Source organism: Stigmatopora argus, chromosome 3 (genome assembly GCF_051989625.1).
Source record: "Stigmatopora argus isolate UIUO_Sarg chromosome 3, RoL_Sarg_1.0, whole genome shotgun sequence".
Taxonomy (NCBI): Eukaryota; Metazoa; Chordata; class Actinopteri; order Syngnathiformes; family Syngnathidae; genus Stigmatopora; species Stigmatopora argus.
In genome coordinates, this window is record NC_135389.1 from 16,853,532 (window position 1) to 16,872,180 (window position 18,649).

At 40.2% G+C, this 18,649-nt stretch overlaps 1 protein-coding gene and 2 long non-coding RNA genes across 3 annotated transcripts in view; 2 read left to right on the plus strand and 1 right to left on the minus strand.

The window, feature by feature from the left end:
* Positions 1 to 3,552: 3,552 nt before the first annotated feature.
* LOC144071627 (uncharacterized) lies at positions 3,553 to 5,283 on the minus strand. Its single transcript, XR_013299685.1, has 3 exons — positions 5,146 to 5,283; positions 4,886 to 5,051; positions 3,553 to 3,911 (listed from the first exon to the last, which is right to left on the minus strand). It is a non-coding gene; the product is annotated as an uncharacterized LOC144071627 (long non-coding RNA).
* Positions 4,938 to 7,369, plus strand: LOC144071626 (uncharacterized). The gene is made up of 3 exons (XR_013299684.1): positions 4,938 to 6,308; positions 6,801 to 6,854; positions 6,969 to 7,369. It is a non-coding gene; the product is annotated as an uncharacterized LOC144071626 (long non-coding RNA).
* Positions 7,370 to 11,007: 3,638 nt separating this feature from the next.
* Positions 11,008 to 18,649, plus strand: part of roraa (RAR-related orphan receptor A, paralog a) — a 178,854-nt gene continuing 171,212 nt past the window's right edge. The window contains exon 1 of the mRNA XM_077595493.1: positions 11,008 to 11,701. Coding sequence (XP_077451619.1) covers positions 11,548 to 11,701 — 154 coding nt within the window. The 5' untranslated portion in view covers positions 11,008 to 11,547. The remainder of the gene's footprint in view (positions 11,702 to 18,649) is intronic.

Here is an 18,649-nt window from a genome sequence, read left to right on the forward strand (position 1 = left end):
GTTTGCAGTATAGTAGAAGGCAATTGTATTTTTTTTAGGCTAAATAAATATTTATTTGATCAATTCATGTGTTTCAATTGTGTCAACTGGGATTAAGCACAAACAATATACCGTGATTGAAATGAATCTGTCGATAATTCTTGATACTAAGTGTTTTCTATGATTGTGTACATTTTAACTGCACGGTAACATTTTCTAACTGAAAAGTTTTTGGTGGACTTTTGATTCTAACTTTTTCAATTGCAGACATAAAATGCAGCCTTCGTCAAGACAAAGTACTTGAACTTTTCTTCTGGAATGTCTGGAGGTTTAAAAGTACAAAATCATCAACAAGGCCAGTTTTTACGACTAACCGCAAGAAAACCTTTTGTTCAACGGTCTTTTCAACGTTCAATGTGCCGTTCTGTTTACTAGACCAAAATAAGAAAAGCTTAAGAGGTCCGCAGGAAAAAAAATTAAAAAGCCTTGAGCAATCGACTTCCCCATTCCTCATTCTTAACTAATTATCCATGGTAGATTTCCTTATTGTGATACATCTATTTCACGACAAAAGGCTTGAAGATACAAATGCGCAGCAAGTGCTGCAGTATCTTTCACACAAACACTTTCGGAGTGACATTTGTGACGGTTTCGGGATCGCCATAATGAAGACTCGGAGCATCCAGAGGAGATTAGTTGAGCTAAATGGGAAACAATAGACACTACAGAGTGGGACAGGAGGATATGATTCTTCATTGTGTTAATCACAGTGGAACAGCCCAGTTGTCTTGGCCAAACAATGCCATAGGGATGCTAATGGTTACTGCCAGCCAGGACTAAGAGCGCGCTCTAAGTGATTGATAGTCAGAATCAGATCAAGGTGACTTTCAGTCGACTCCATCAGGTTGCTTAGTTTGATCGATAATAACTAGCCCATCTGAGGTTTGACTTTCATGCAGAGAAAAACTCATTCATCAGCTTTAATTTTGAGCACGGCGGAAGGAATAGGTTATCCCCTTCCTCATTTGTCACAAAATATTTGCATATGCCTCAAAGTGATATTTACCATTCTAATTCAATGTTTAAAGATGAACTAATACCCAAATTAGTTGAAGGGCTACTGTGCAAAGTGCAGGTGGGCCAGGCTGGCTGCAAGTGCAACGCCTGCGTCCGCTCGGGCTACTGCCCCTGTTGGTGAACATGCCACAGAGCGCCTTCGGGCTGAAACTACAAAAACACAGAACGGCTTGCCCATGTGTGCCTTTACAATATCAACATCGAACACTGATGCTGTCCATCCAAAAACTTGTACGTTGTGACATGTACCCGGGTAAAAAGGTATCTTAAAATAAAAGCATTGTTTTTTTATGGATGCTTTTCCCTTTTTATGTGATGATGTTTAAATAGGTCTAAGTACAATGAATGCATATATGCATAAGAGCAGTTTCACAGCATTGAGGTTCCAATATTGTCTGGTTGAAACTCCTAACAGTGTTTAGAGACACTTTGAATCTATGAGGGAGGTAATAAAACTCATAATTATATTAAAATTGTTCAAGATTCTGTGTTTTTAAGTAAGTAATAAGTAGGTATACTGTTAGAAAAAGTAATCAAAGTCCAGCGGTGACCTTTATTCTACAGTGGCTAATGAGACAGATGGATAAAAACTGAGAAAAATCTGCATGCTTATGAGTGATCAGTAAATTGGCTTTATTTGTGTGGATTACAGCAACTTGGAACAATGTTGCACTTTATAGAATTTAAAGACAAATTTATAGACTCCTCGAAGCCAAGCACCCACCGAGCGCTCACAACTGAGCGTTCAAATATCAAAACTGAACAGATTGCACAATTCACCTGAATGTAGCAACAAATCATGCGACGTGAACATGTCATCACGTTGAGGGGTTTATGCAAACACAGGGGGAAGGTGATGGATTTTCTTTCACCTACGGTGAGAGGAGCAGATGCTCTAGGATGATTCTGGACGTCACTAGAAGTCAAATATTAGTGCCAGTTTGTAGATGGCGTGTGGGTATGTGAAATAATAATTCATGATAAGCCCATATTTAAGAGCTTTTGTGACTTTTGTAGGAGAGTAAAAATATATAAATGTAAAGCATGTGGTTATCAATCGTACTATGTATAATATTTTTCAAGTCAAAGGGTAAACGACTATAATCCTGTACATGTACGTCCATTTCAAAAGTTTCCCTGCTACTCAAATGATAGTGCCCCTATAGCTATAAAAACAAAAACTTTATTTAGTTGTCGTTTATCACTTTTTAAAGAAGAGAACGAGTCGGTGTGATTCATCCAAATATAAAGGAATTATGCATAATGCTTTGCATGTGGGGGCACGCGCCGAAAAGAGCTTGATTAACTCGCTCCGCCTTGTGCGCATTCTTCAACACGAAACACTTAACTTTTCTATTCATATCTAACCATTTTTCAGCCGCGGTAATGCCGACATTGTTTATTTTGAAAAGGTCATTAGAGGCGTGCGATAGAAGTAGGCTGTGATTTGATGGAGGTAGAGGAGGATACTCTGGCACACTGACTTATGGACATCCAACAGAGAGGGAGCCTCTTCATTAGCGAGGTGATTAAAATTGATGGGAACCTATGCAGCTCCAGCTCCCCTGAACTCCCGGGAGCATAGCTCTCATTCCGCGCTCATTTATTTGGGATGTTGTGTTGATCAATAAAAGGTGCCTGCTTCTCACTATGGGGTCTGGCTGGGGAGAAAAACTCACTGAGGAAAACAAAGAAGAGACAAACATCGCAGAGAACAATTGGGGATATCTGAGACCTTAGAGAAGAAAAACAAATCTTTGACTGCTGTCTCTGTGTAATTTTCTCACTGCTTTTCCGACAGTTCACTTTTTAAACTTTCGGAAAGAATAACTTTCTAAAATTGACTCACACTCGTCTATAGCTACGTTCCTGGCGACCACGGCTGTCCCGTTTTAAAGGACCGAATGGAACGGCTGTTAATAAGTTCAGATGGAAGTCATGGTGCCGATTAAAACTGAGTCATCTTAGTTAAAAAAGGGGAATTTGACTCAATTTGACACTATCAACATTTTGGAGGGGTTTAAGGGAAGTATGGTATTGATTCTGGGAAATCTCTATTTAAGTTGTGCCATCTCCTGCCACCTTTTGTTCCTCACAACCATAGTTTTAAGTGTAATGTTATAATATAAAGTAGCTATTTTGTCACATTTTACTGGAATCTGTCTTACTAAGTAACAGAATGTCAGGTCCACATTAATGAACCTATTGGTTCACGGAAGAGCAAAAACCTCGATTGACACGTTACTATTTTAAAAGAGTTGACTTAAAGCCACCAAAAGAGAAACGCTGCTACTTAAAAACTTGTAGAGCTACATATATAAATTCCAGGAAAAAATACGTTTTAAAAAATCATATTCATAATACCCATCAAGGAACTTTCCTTATATTGATCCGATTAAACTGCTCTCATTTTGTATGACATAATGAGTTGTCATTAATATGCGATATATACATAAGCTTCCATATGAGCCTTTCAGCATTGCTCAATTTACTGTACAAATTGTATTTTCACTTCATGTTTTTCATCTTGAAAATCAAACCCACTGTTGTTCACGAAGAATTTTAGTACTTAGCATTTAGTAGTATTTCTGATGAATCGGAAATGAATGTACATCACTGAGTCAATGTTCTCTCCAGGATAAGGGAGTCATATTGGTTTAGGGCATGTTAATTAAAATTTGGTGCTGCCTTGGTGGATAGAGCAGTGCGTAGCACGAGCAACGGAGCCACGGGAATTAATTTCTGCGTACTGGACCGCAGCCAGATAATAAGCAGACATGATGAACACAGTCCAGACTGTCTTTGTCTGTCCACTTCTGCTCATTTGAGCAGACTGCCACTCCCTGCTGCTATGCCTAAACAAACACAGATGATCAGGATCACAGGTCAGATGATCATAGGGAATAAGAATGGTAACATTTGCTAGGGTTTGCAACACAATGTACAGAAAGGCCTGCTAAATTTTAGTTCTTTCATCGTCGGTGCACGGCATGACGAAAACCAACAAATGTAATATTTGTCTTAGAAATTACATCAACATTCTTGTTAATGATACACCTTCTGGTACACACATAAGGTCAATATGAATATTACACACACACACACACACCACAAAGTAAAGGGTGATGGCTCCAGACTAACTTTATCAAGAGCGCACTACAATAACTAGTTGGACTCTAGTTAGAGGGTTGAGTTAAAACGGCAGTGATGTCGCATTGTGCTGCGGTTTGAGCGGCGACATCGAGGCTGATTTCAGTGTTGGCTAAACGGCATCCATATTCCGATGTGATACCAAATGATGAAAGAAAGATGCTGCTCCAAGGTTTATGACTTATAAATTGTGAACAATGCTATTTAAGAAAACGAAAATGACTCTTTTTGACTTGAGCCCCTTGACTCCTCTGTGTGGACAAATTCAAGCCTTGCGAAACCAGCGGGTACCAGAGAGAGAGAAGGGGGGAGATGGTGCGCAAGAGAGGGCTTTGAGGAAAGTCTTTTTGTGCCGAAGCCTTTGAATATCTATTCTTTATGATCTCTATTCCCTCTGCTGAAGTTCACAATATGTGTGAGCGGAGAAAGGGGAAGGGTGGAAATCATAACACTGATGATGAGATGACACCCAACATACTTTGGAGAGCAATTTTGATTCTTTACACATTTTCCTAAAGTCAGACAAATATATCCAGAAGCCATGGCTGTATTCTATAAGGCGGACGGCTGGTTGTTATGACAGCGAGCCGTGTCAATCAGGCATGGTGGCTTGAAGAAGTAAAATAAACATGAAACGAAGCGAGTTATATAAAGCTCTCCTTGATGTTCAGCATCATACCTCTTTACCCTTGCTGTGTGTGTGTTCTATAATGGCACAAAGTAAGGACGGCTTGGTGCTGTCTTTTTCATCTCTCTCTGCCTTTTGTTAGATGCGTCGAGAGCGGCAACGAGCCAGGGAGAACGAGGAAGGCGAAGAGGAGGTTGCTTGGGATTGGACCCGGTCCCTGCACACCCAATTAAAGGAATCTTCAGCTCAAAAGACAGCCTGGCAACATGTGTTCTGACATTTGTCTTCCTGAGTGTTGTGATTTACCGTACCATGGAGCTAAAGGCTAAATTAGCAGCCGCCCAACATCAGAGACCGCACAGCGACGTTGGATTGGCGAGTATTGTCAGAGAGGATCAGACAGGCAGCCGGAGCGCCCGCCGTCTTGTTTTCATCATCTCATGTGGCCGGAGAAGCCTGCATGACAATTTGTTTGACCGATGAGTCATATTTGTTACAATGATAAAAACAAACCATGCATGTGGAAATGACTACTATAGCAACTAATCAATACCAAATCAGAATTGGATATATAGTTGTGGTCAAAAGTTTACATACACTTGTGAAGAACATCATGCCATGGCTCTCTTGAGTTTCCAGTTATTTCTACAACTCTGATTTTTCTCTGGTAGATTGATTGGAACAGATACTTTTTTGTCACAAAAAACATTCAGGAAGTTTGGTTCTTTTATGACTTTATTATGGGTTAACAGAAAAAGTGATCAAATCTGCTGGGTCAAAATTATACATACAGCAACACGAATTAGCAATTTTGGTGACTTAGAAAGTTGTGTGAGTGAAATGAGCTTCATAGCATGGCCTCTTAACTTCTTGTGAGTGATTATGAATGACTACAGCTGGTGACTTCTCTGAGGCCATTTAAATAGGGCTCATTGGATGCAAACGCCCACAAATGCTACAATGGGAAAGTCAAAGGAGCTCAGCATGGATCTGAAAAAGCAAATCCTTGACTTGAAAAAGTCGGGAAAGTCACTTGGAGCCATTTCAAAGTAGCTGCAGGTCCCAAGAGCAACAGTGCAAACAATTGTTTGTAAGTATAAAGTGCATGGCACTGTTTTGTCACTGCCACGATCAGGAAGAAAACGCAAGCTATCACCTGCTACTGAGAGAACATTGGTCAGGAGGGCGAAGATTCAACCGAGAATCGCCAAAAAGAAGATCTGCCAAGAATTAGAAGCTGCTGGAACACAGGTGTCAGTCTCCACAGTCAAGCGTGTTTTGCATCTCCATGGACTGAGAGGCTGCCGTGCAAGAAGGAAGCCCTTGCTCCAAAAGTGGTTCCTTAAGGCTCGACTGAAGTTTGCTGATCACATGGACAAAGATAAGACTTTCTGGAGGAAAGTTCTGTGGTCAGACGAAACAAAAATCGAGCTGTTTGGCCACAATGCTCAGCAATATGTTTGGAGGAGAAAAGGTGAGGCCTTTAACCCCAAGTACACCATGCCTACCGTCAAGCACGGTGGTGATAGTATTATGCTGTGGGGCTGTTTTGCTACCAATGGAACTTTCCAATTAACTGCTCACCAGTAGAATCTTCCAAACTTCTGCCAAACTTTTTCAGGAAGAGTTGCAGGCATCAAATAAAAAAAAAGTGATTTAGTTTTCACATTAAATACCGAACCATTGCATCCTGTTTTTATTTACATTTTACACTCCATTTAATTTGGGGTTTTGCACAACTTCATTCAATTTGGGGCTTTGTATATTCCAATTAATAGTCTGACATATACACAAGGCCAAAGTATAGTAACCTCATTAGCAGAAGAAACTAAGTTGTGTTCCAGCTAAACTGACGTCCCCGTCTCTCGTTAAGTTTTGTCTCGCCTGAAATATTGTGTTGTGAATGTGGGATTGTTTTCCCCCTCTCCATACCTCTCCAGCTCTAATAGAGATCCTCCTTCCCCAGACACTGCTTTGATGTCTTCCTGTGGGACGCACTTGTGCCACACAGGATCCTCTGGTAAGTCTTAGAACCAGGCTTTAATAACACCACTAATTACACAGCTACAAAAAAACCTCGACCTTGCACTCGATTTACCAGCGAACATGTCTCGGAATTCAACTTTTGTCGCAGTTTTCAGACAATTTTGTGAAAGTAGAACACAAATACCAGAAGGAGAGTCCTCCAATCTGAGAACTTGGATGTCTGTCTGTAACGTGAGAGTGAGCTGGCAAGGTGAGAGGATGCTGCAGCAGCAGAAGGCTGCCTTGCGGTCAGCTGGGGGAAGAAGACATTGGGCCTCAGGGAAAAGCTCTTAACTTCTGTCAAGCACCAATAACCAAACCATTTTTCACCTCCCTGTTTTTAACAAGAGAAAATCATCCTGCTCTCAAGTCATATGAACTACTCGCACACCATCCTGAGTCAATTCCAGCCACGGCATCGACAATTCCTCTCTCAGACACCCGTCTACTTATTTAACTTCAATATGGGTGATGTGTTTAAACACACACACACACACCAACTGGTCTTTCCATTAGGTATAAATTTGTGATGCAATGCATCAAACATGACTGAGTTAGTGTAGACTACACATCAATGTTACATTTATTAAATTGGGGAAAAAACAGTTGGCAGAGTTATGTGCTCACTCCTAATTATAATTCAGCATAATGAATGTTTAATTTGTGATACAGATCTTGTACTGGATTTTTATCAGACTGTGCAGGAGACCCCATTTTGATGGAGTTACAGTTGATGGAATTAAAATGAACTGACATTGCACTTTTATGGTGGTGCAGCATGCTTAAGCCTTTAAAAATGTTAAAAGTATTTTCTCAACACACATTCAGTATGCCCGAATACTGGCATTTGTATTTTGAAAATATTATTTCAAACCTGGACATAATGATTTTGCATGTTGTATTGCAATAAGGCTGCAGTGTCCCACTGTGGTCAGACCGCAGCTAGGTGGTGCTATTGAAAGCCTTGCCTCTTTTGCAGTAAGACTACAAAGTGCACCAGATCTCATAAAACATTTTAATATATACAAATGGTGAAACCCTTCTAAACCTTCCCTGGAAAAGATAATTCAACTGCACAGCATTCTTCGAAATTAAAAGCACAGTGTGTACTCGTTGGGAATTATTCTTCCTTAAATGACAGCAATGACTATTGTGCACTCACACAGTGCAGGTCTGCACCCAAAAGACACTTCAATGCTTACCATGTACCACGTACTGTGTTGCCATACATCATAATATTTAACCCTTTGAACTGTCATCGACATTTCAGTGAGCCTGCCTCTCGACACGTTCATCTGCCAGACTGGAATCATAAATACTGTACAATCGTTTCCCCAATGTTGTCTCTTTATTCTGTCAACTTTTTTCCAAATGTGACTGCGTCTCTTCATTTCCGTCACATGAATAAGTAGGAGGACATTAATATGTCTCTTTCATTAAACTGCAGCAGTCGTGACTGCTTGAGGAGACACGCGTTTGTAGGGTTGGGGCCACTGATGTCCGATTTGTAAGGCTATGTCACCACATCCAAATTGAAATAATTTGCATACATTTGAAAGATCCTCCTTCACTTCGAATATAAATCTAGTAAACACGGCAGCGTATTTCCTTTTACACGGTTATTTATTTTAATATGACATTCATCTTGAATTTAAGAACATATTCATTTTGGGAATAACAAATATTAACATCCTGAATGTGGTTTTGCCTGTAATAAAGACCACCTTATATTACCAATGTAAATATAAGCTTTCATTCCCATTTGGAGATGAATCTGTACTCTTTCCTCCTGTCCATTATTATTATTTTTATTATTATTAAGACAAAATACAAGAAAACATTGTTGTCCTAATTCATAGTTGACATAGGTTTTAAATGTTTTCCATCGCAACGCTTGGAGGTTTTCCAGCATTTAGCAGAACATTAAATAGGTTAAATTTGACATTTTATGGGAAATGGGAAAAACACCCAAATGGAAACATTACTTTTTCTTTGTTCTACTCTTTGTGCTGTGCCTGTGGTCAAACCTATTTAGAGAGTCATTTGACAAACATGTTTGTTCTTTCTACTAAAGCACGCCAGACAAGATTAAAATGGAAGCTCATCAGTCTCCTTGGCTGTTGTCTGATAAAACTTTTTATTTGAAGGGTGTCCTATCTGCTGTGTCTCGGGTGTCTTCCTCCAGTGCACAGCCTGATTTGAAATATAGCCTTACATAATAAGAGAGAAAAATAGAGTGGTGTTGCGCCCGAGAGCCGGTGTCAGCTTAATCAATCATTTTTAAACCAGAGCGGGCGAGCTTACTCTGCTCACTACACATCCTTCCTCTTCTAAACAAAGTGACAGCGGCATAATTCATTTTAACTCAAAAATTAAAACTTGTCCTTGTGTCTTTATGGTTCAAACACGAGGCAATTTTATGCAAGTGTGCTTGTGTCTCTGTGTCAGACAAGGTACACGGACGTAGACAATCAGGACAAATTGGAGCATTTTCCTTCCCTTCCAAAGCCAGCAAAGGCCTCATTGTTGGATATGTTTTTAAAAAAAAATAAACCTTAGAGTTCGGTCAAAGCCACGTCCAAAAAGCACAGAAGGCAACCCTCAGTAAGTATATAGAAACTCAGGACGTGACTTGTCAAGTGGGGTTTCACACAAAAATCTGGTAAAATGTTAAATGTTTTTAACACTTAATGGTCTAAGGGAGCGCTTGCAATATTCCCTCGAGGTCCCGGTGATCTTGGATGCAAGAAGCAATGAGTACAGGGGTCACATGGTTAAATTGCAGAGGGTGAAAAGGTCAAGGCAATTTTGAAAAACTCAAATTAAGCCAAGGAATGAAACTTGGCCTGCTTGCTTGGCAGTAAGCACTTCCCATTGGCCCTGTGACAAAAAAGTAGGCCCTTTGCCGCAGCGCAGCTCTTAAAATTATACCATAAAATAGTGTTGGTGGTATTCTATGCAAGCTGCTGTGGAAACATAAAAACATCTGACTTACCGATGATTTATTGCGCCTCTCTCTTGTGGCATAACTTTACAGTTCTCTGTTGGATACGCATTGAGTAAACTGCAATAAGAGGCTGACAAAAGTATATAAGAACCATGTTATGGACTTACAAAAATGATTATGTTCAGCTTTAATGGACAGTCATAAAAGCTTTTTATGCCCAATATTGTGGTTAAGAATCTTGGAGATTTACGTGGACGTGTATTCGTCCCCTAATCAGAAGTGAAAGTATGGAGTGACAGACAAGATTTATAGTCAAAATATATAGAGACGATCTCAAATTTGCATTCTGACTATAGGGTGTTAGATTTACCCAGCCTACTCGTTATGTTCTACGGAGCATCATTCCATCATACTGAGAGGTGATTTTAATATTTCAGTTACATGAGAAGGTCAAAACATATGAAACAACTCCCAGTACGTATATTCTAAATTTCAGGAATTCTGGTGGGCTAAAGGTAATATGCCTGGCATTTCTGCGTTTTGGAGTTTGAAACTTTAGGTCCTAAATTAGCATGCCTGGCCTTGTGTGGGTTTTCTTGTGTTTTGTAACATCCTACTACATTCCTAAAACATACAAGCAAGGTTAATTAAGGCCTCTTAATTGTTCATACGTAGATGTGAAAAGGAGTGTTTGTGGTTGTTTGCCAGTAAATGTACCACAATTGGCCAGTGATCAATACCATCCCTTAAAATACATTTTAACCCTCAATTCCAGAAACGCAAAGAAAATGCGCTATATACTATTTCACCATAATTCCATGGTAATCTATGCTTGACATGACAATCAATAGATCATGTAATGGGCATTGGTAATAACTTTGAATATACCCCGACTCTAGAGTTATGAGCATTTGTGCACAGATATTGATAAAAATAATAGGTTAAAAACTTGAAACTGCATCAGACCAAATAGTTCTCCTTCCAAAAAAGCCGCACTATTCACGTATGGTCTAAAACAATTTCAGAAAACTGGTTCAAAATTCAGAGAGCCAAAATGGGCGTGTAGGCCTTTTGACCACACGAGGCAGCACGCTGGTTTGAATCGTAGCAACAAGCCGTGCACAGCACCCTGGTTGCCATGGGGACGCTTGGCGGCAGTCGTTTACGACAGCCATTCTCAAAAAAGGAGAAGTTTCCTGTCAAACAGCTGTCAGTCGCTACTTTTACCAAACAAAAAAACGACATCGCACTAAACCAAAGTCACTTCGGTTTTGGGGGTGCATTTCAAACGACTTTTTGGAACGATCCATGTTTTTCCAGCATCGAGATCCACTCGGAGTTGTTGCAAGCAGCTGCAGTGGGTGGCATAATCACGCCCTCTCAATTGATAGGAAATCATTCACAGGTGATGTGCGATGATAGTCAGAAGATGCCATGTGCGTGTCAAAGTGCACCGACTCGATCTGCATGGACTACTTACAAGGCCTCGCGTGCATTCCTCTTTCTATTGACAACATCACCCTCCTTTTTTTAGAGTTTGCATGAGCGGCGCGCTCACTAGCGCTGCCAGTGGACAATCACACCCGCACACCCACCTCCACACGCTCGCATTTCTCATTTTCTGACTTCTACTCCAAATTACATCGCCGAGGCTCGGTGGCGAGGAGCAAAAAAACAACAGCGGAGAGAAACAGAGTTAGAAGCGCACGCCGCATCGAGGGAGCCGACCATCGCATCCAACATGGAGTCTCCGCCTGATCCAGCGAGCGACCCGGGCAACAGCGCGTCGGAGCCGGCTACCCCGGTCAGGGAAACCCCGGCGAGCCTGGAGACACTCCGTAAAGCGGACCATCCAGCCCCGGTTCGAAGGCAGACGTGTTCAAGCACCAATCGAGGTGAGTGAGACTGCAGAAATGTAGCGATCCTTTTGGGGGGCCGGGGAACTTCCGAATGAATTAAATAGCTACGGTAAAATAACTGCACAGTGTGTCAAAGCATGGGGCTGATTTCATTCGGGTGGGAGCAGCGCTTTAATATTTCTTTGTAAATGTCACGTTGCGCGTTTTCTGTCGTCCACCCCACATTGACATGTCAAAACCCACCCCATAGGAGACGATCGCTCTATTTATGTTTGACAAATTCAATTCTCAACATGTACATGGGCGGCGAATGCGATCTGGGCTCGGCGTCCAAACTTTGCAAACTGTGGACCGGTTTATCGATCCATCTTCGCGTGGACGGGGGTCACGATCCTCAACATTTGAGCGTGTGTGATTCAAATGACATCTCACCGTGCGTTAAAAAAAAGCTTTCCAGCAGATGGATGTGTGTGTCTTTTACGCATGGCCATGAAAACCTCCCACACCGGGCCTTCGATTTATAGAAGTGTGCGAATTATTGCGTGGACTGTCTCGCGTGGACCCGTCCGCGTTGTACAGTACAGTAGACAGTTTAACCACGCCCCCTCAGTATCCGCTCCTTGTCCAAGTTTGAAAGCTTTGGACTCTTTTCTCCCTGACAAAGCCGGGTGGGTGTCTATATACTTGACATAAAAAGATTATGAAGTCCCCCACGCTGACCATTAATTGAGTCCACGGTGTTTTATGTACATGCGCGCACACGCGTCTTCCTGCCGTGTATATTTAGAGTGTGATATGGGGAATGTGGAATGTGAGCTGGTTATGTAACAGGTTTAGCCATAAACACAGGCGTGCGCGCGAGCTGCGGGTTGGAAATCAACATATAATCGCCACTTTGGGTATCTTTTCGTTTCTCACTACTTTAGGGCACTTTTGAAACTCTTGTTTGGTGGAATAAAAGCAGCCCTCCAGTATTTACACTGCACTGAAGTAGTTTGGGGGGTGGGGGTGGGGGTAGGTTGACATGTGGCTTGGCACAGGCTGACTGAGCTGTTATGTAACAGCCGGTTAAGACAGGTAGTTGGGAAGCTGGGTTTGATCCCCCCTACTTCTCCCCTTTTTTACGAGTCTGACTTTGGGAGTCTCCTAACCTGCTGACCCACATTCACCCCACCCCCCTCATCAGCCTTTTTTTTATGCACAGGGTTAAATTGTGTCTGGGAAAAAGAAGGAATGACAGGGAAAAAGAACGCCTCTTGCCTGTTATGTAATGCTGAGTCGGGAGAAAGAAAAAGCACATGCATGTTAAACCCTTCCTGCTTTGAATGAGTCCTCCTGCTGTTCAGTGTGAAGTGAGGTTGGACGGCTAGTCAAGAGAAAGCAGTTGACGCAGATAACTTTTTATATTCTTTCCAAACTTGGCAGAAGAATTGTTATGTGGAATAGATTGCCTTCAAAATTGCTTTATGCAATTCATTGAATTGATTGTTTTGCTCTCGGAGCATTCAAATGAGCATTGTAGTCAATCACAAATCACCAAAAGTTGTTTTTAAATGCCTCCCAGATTTCAAGAGTTAGCGGGAAAAGAGTCGACCATTGATTCGTAGGCCATCTTTCAGGATCTTTAAGTGGATGTCTGCAAATGTGTTCGTTGTAATGGCAATCTGTTGTCGCTGTCACTGTCACCTAATCAATAGCTACTTTGATGGTGGAGTGCAGAGACAAAGCAGAACACATTGCTTTGAAGAAGATGCTTTGTTTGGCTAGTAACGTTACGTGATCAAGATGAAGAAATTTTCATTTGCAATAGGGCTGCACGTTATAGTATATAAAAGATATCCAAGTCCAAATGCTTATCAAAAAGACGTATATTCCGGACTATAAGTCACACTTTTTTAATAGTTTTGCTGGGCCTGCGACTATTACTCAAGTGTGACTCGTGTATGTTTTTGTTTCTCTCTGACCATGACAGTTTATGTTGATTTTTTTTTTGGTATAGTTATCTTAAAAAACTTCCTGATGCTTATTTAGCCCGTTTGTATCCTCCATTTTACTAATGTTACTTCAAAGTTTGTTCTTGTCTCCCAAATGACTTATACATATATTTTTCCTCTTCCCCCTGCTTTATTTGGCTGGTGCGGCTTATAGTCCGAAAAATACAGTAATACATGTATTTCCTTCTGGCATTTATTTGAGTGAGACCCTTCAGAATAAAATGTGTATGTCATCCACCATTTTACAAGCTATTCCCATATTGTCAGCATTTTTAAAATGGTAAAGAGTAATGCATTTTTATTTTGTCACTTAGTAAGTTAATGGCAATGCTTGTCAAGTGTAAGGGATCGGGGGTTAAGAATCACAGATATAAAGTATAGAGTTACAGCTGGGATTGTTTTTCTAGAGTGCTCTATAAATAAAGATTGATAAATTTATTTCCCCTATCCACATTACAGTCCATTTGCCCTGTAGTTATACAGTATGTTGTGCTTATGTTGTGCGTGCTTTAGACTCCATGGGGGCAGTGTGGTTCAGTCATGCAGATAACATATATGCATAAAATGTAGTCAAAGGGCACGCAGTAGTACATGTCAACAGAGCTGCAAAGAGAAAACATGTATTCCACAGAGTAGACTGAATGTGTGTGAGGATATTTATATACAATTTGTTATTTAAAAGTTTTGCATGCAACATTGGTAATTACCGTCTTTGGCGTTTGGGCATTGTGTTAGCATTGGTCTTGGACTATTGGACTCAAAATGAAGCTGTGCGTCTTCTTAAATGTCAAAAGTGTAAGTCTTAATATCGTGTTACCTTTAATTTAGACTTTAACTGATTTTCCTACAATACTGCACACCATATAGTTTGGTAGAAAATAGTAAATGCCACTAGCAGAGCACTCAAAAGTAAGTATTAATGCAAGTCTACCCTGGATTAAAATGTTGATGTTTGGTTTATTATTAACCAGTTTTAAAGTGAGTGTGTATTGTGTTGTTCTGACACTAATAGTTGTGGCTGAGTCACAGTGCCCCTGCTGGTTGTGGCCGAGTATTGTGCTCCATTTTAATTGGCAGGTGTGGCATGTAAATTATCATATTTCTGTTATTAACGGCAATGGACGGCCAATCTATCTAGAGTCAGGTAGCAGACGGTGATCATTCAACGTCAGATGCAGTAAATTGGTTTATTTCCAGTCCAATACAACTGACAACATTCATAGCAATCAATAAACAAATACCATTTATAGTAATTATACACTGACTCAAAAATAACCCAGGTGATGGTTGACTCACTGATTGGATTTCAAAACCATTTCCCTCCCAGAAAGTAATAGAAAATGAAATGGCCTTTGGGCCGTGAAGCATTCAATATGAGAATCCGTACCTCCAAATCTGAGCCCATGGTCCTGAAGTTGGAAAAACAGGTTCTCCAGTCTCTCCCTTAGAGACAGACTGAGAAGCTGGGTCATCTGGGAAGGGTTCCGAGTAGAGCAGCTGCTATCCTTCGCATAGAGAGTAGCTGATGAGGTGGCTGGGGTATCTTGTTAGGACTCCTCCTGGACACTTGATGAGGTGTTCCGCACAAGTCCCCTCTGTGAAGAAGCCCCGGGGACCACATATTATGCAATGGCGGGTCTTCGGCTCCTGCCTGGCCTGGGGAACGTCTCAGTATCCCCCAGGAAAAGGTGAACATTGTGGCAGGGAGGGGGAAGTCTGGGATACCATACTTCAGTTCCTATCCCCTCTAACCTACTCTGGAAAGCTTATTATTGTGGTTCTAGTCTATACTAACATCTACATTCAACAACTACTGCAATTATATTGCTGTAATTAGTTTGAAAATATCCCTTAAATTACTCATTTTATCAATCAAAGTACTATGAATTAAACATAGCTTGTAGTTCAAATGAATGTTGCAGAGATTTGTAAGGGTTTTTTTTGGTGTCCTCTTAAGTAGTTTGCGTGTAGAAAACAAATCAAACCTGACTTTACAACTTAGTAGCTGATTGAAAAGAAATCACTTGTGTTAATGGACTTATTGCGAGAATGGGATCCAGCAGTTTTATTTTGGGACTGTGAAATGAGAAATCACAGCGCTCATAGTTTCACCATTTGCTTTTAATGTCCCTTCTCAGTGGATATGGTGCAGCGAAGCAAAGGATATTTTAAAAAGAAATAAATTGAATGAGTTGTTTCCCCCCTGAGAATCTCAAAGGGCCTGGAGATGCCTTGGAGCTTTTCATCCACTTAAACGGACAGGAAAACACTTAGTATTGTCTCAAATTCACGGAGTTAGTGCAAAAAAAACGGGTGTAAGTCTAGATTTGGTGTTTCTGCTTTTCATATGAGATTAAATTTCATTCCACCAGTGTTTTCCTTTAAGAGATTTTACCGATACCTCTTCTTTCTGACTTTGGCTATGTATTTGAAGCCAAAGCACAAGATTGATTGGTGATAAATTCTTAGCACAAGTTGTTCATAGGCCAACAAACATCTGTCAGCGCACCTGAGAAAATGTGCATCTCTATGGTTTGTAGGCAGTGACATCTGGTCTCAGTTTAGACTTTGGCATGGTTCCAGTAGCGGAATAAAATGTATTCTGGTATTCTCTGCTTTCAGATTTCAAAGGTCAATTTGCATTTAAGTGGCAGAGTGCTCACCTAAGGAGGAGGGTGGAACTCTCAAAGAAATGTGCACAGATTCATCATTTTAATTTAAGTCTCAATTGCTCATTTGCATTCTTAGGTTTTAAGATTAAATTGCATGTTTTTATCCCATTTTGAAATACTTTTAAATTATATTCTGTCCAACGCACATGCATGTGGTAGAAATGGCTAATATTGATTTGATTGTGTTCAAAACATGTTGATTTGAGACAATATTGCTTATTTTCCTTGAAGTGTTAATATTCTACCAGTCCTATTATCGTAAGAAGCTTTTAAAATGAAAACATAAATTGCTACACTCCATGTAGAATGTAGATGCTGATATAATTGCCTGCATGTAAAAACACCTCAAACAAAGTAATAATACATGATGAATTGGATTGTTTTGAAAGAGTTAGTTTGAAGATGCAGTTTTGGTCAGCTTTTGTTGCTTGATTATGTTTCATGAATGAATGGTTGCGCCTCAGCTCCCACACACTTTTCTCGTCGCAGCAACATGGTTTATTATTGTCTGCATCTTTAATGAGACGGATAAAACAATTGACGTGATGAAAAATAGATAGTTTTCCATAGATTTGAAATAGTGGGGAATTATAAACACGCATTTCAACAATGTGAAAATTGTGGCACCACTTGCTTTTAATTATTTGCTTTGCCTTGGTTGCATTGATGAATTTAGCCTTTTAATTACTCTATTTAGGTGCAACATGCAATGTTGGACAATGAACATAAAACACATTGTCATTACAATTTGAAGACATAACTGAATTATTAAGTACCAGATTACTTGGTATTGGCAATCGCTCAGGCATAAGTGGTTATGCTATATGGTTTGTATTTTATGAGTACAAAAATCTAATTTTATATATAATGTATTTAACTTGTTCTTGGCTCTTGAGGAATTTTTTTTTCATTGTAGGAAATGGAATATACGTATCTTGGATTAAAAAAATATATATATATCATTTCATATGCTGAGGGTTGCCCATCATGATGTACTTAAGGCATCAAAGAATGATGAAAAAAAGCTGGTAATTGCATTTGTCAATGTAAAATTGGTCATACAGTCTAATCCTGTGTTTCAAACCCCCCAAAGAAACGTACGATGAAAATCCCAGCCCCTAGCTCTAACGTTTATTAGAATCTGAAATCCATGATATGACTTTTCTGAGCCCATATGCTTTTAATCAGTCTGGATACTTAAGTGTTGTGGGTGTCACAGTTAATTTAACTTGACAAGTTACAAGACATATACACGGCACAGGAAACATGGCACAGGAAATGACAAATAAATGACCCGCAAATACAACAATATTGCAGTCTTGCTACATTTATTGGGTTTATTGGCTGAACTATGTTTCTAATAAAATACTTAATGATTTATTGAAGTACAGTTAAGGGTTTAGTAAAGTTTTATTGCATTATCTGTAAAGTTGAACTTGGTTTTACTAATGTGAAACTCGTTCCTTTGCATTGTTGTGACGGACTGTAAAAAAAACATGAAGTGGATGAAGGACATCGTCAAACATTTTAGATTAGATTTAGCTGTTTTACTTATCAGTTCTGATGTATTTGTTTGAATAATTCTTTGTTAATTGATAATCAGGTTAATGCTAGCATAGAGAAACTCAAGAGTCTTAAATCAAAGTTAGGTATATTTTAACAAACTTGCTTTAGTGCAGAACTAATAGTTTAATAAATGCTTTTGAAATGGGAATCGGTAAAATTATAGTGTGGTTCCATTTTTGTTACCAGCTGTTACTTTATAGGATGAATTAGGCATTTTATTTGCTGTTTCGTCTCAATGAAAGTTTAGAAAGACCATATTAAACCTACTCTATACTAGATGTAAAAGTTACGGTGATGTGGGACAGTTTATTTTGGAGTTTGAATCACCAGTGGCTTCAAACTGGGGCTGGCGACGAAGGTTTGACTGGTGATAGACACCAGATTTGAAGAGAAATCTCCTGTGGTGAATGACAGCTCAGATCTATGGCCCATTTGCAGAAGTTGCTCTGCAAAATAGTACTGACCGATGATACTCCAGATGCATTATTGGAGGATGTTGAAGGCGTCTAAATTTAATGTGGTACACTGTGACCTGGGCGCTGGTGGCACTTGGCTGGGTTCTGCTCGGCGTCCTTCTGACACAACACGGGCCCCTCAGAAGGGGCCTATGTTGAAAAAGAGGCGCTGAGAGGGATGCAAAGCCTCATTCAAAGCAAGTCTTATGTCACATCCAGCGCCCAGCCTTTCATATCTTTCTATGTGAAGAGCTCCCTAGCAGGTAGGCAGGCGAGTCAAGCTCCACGCTCACTTGG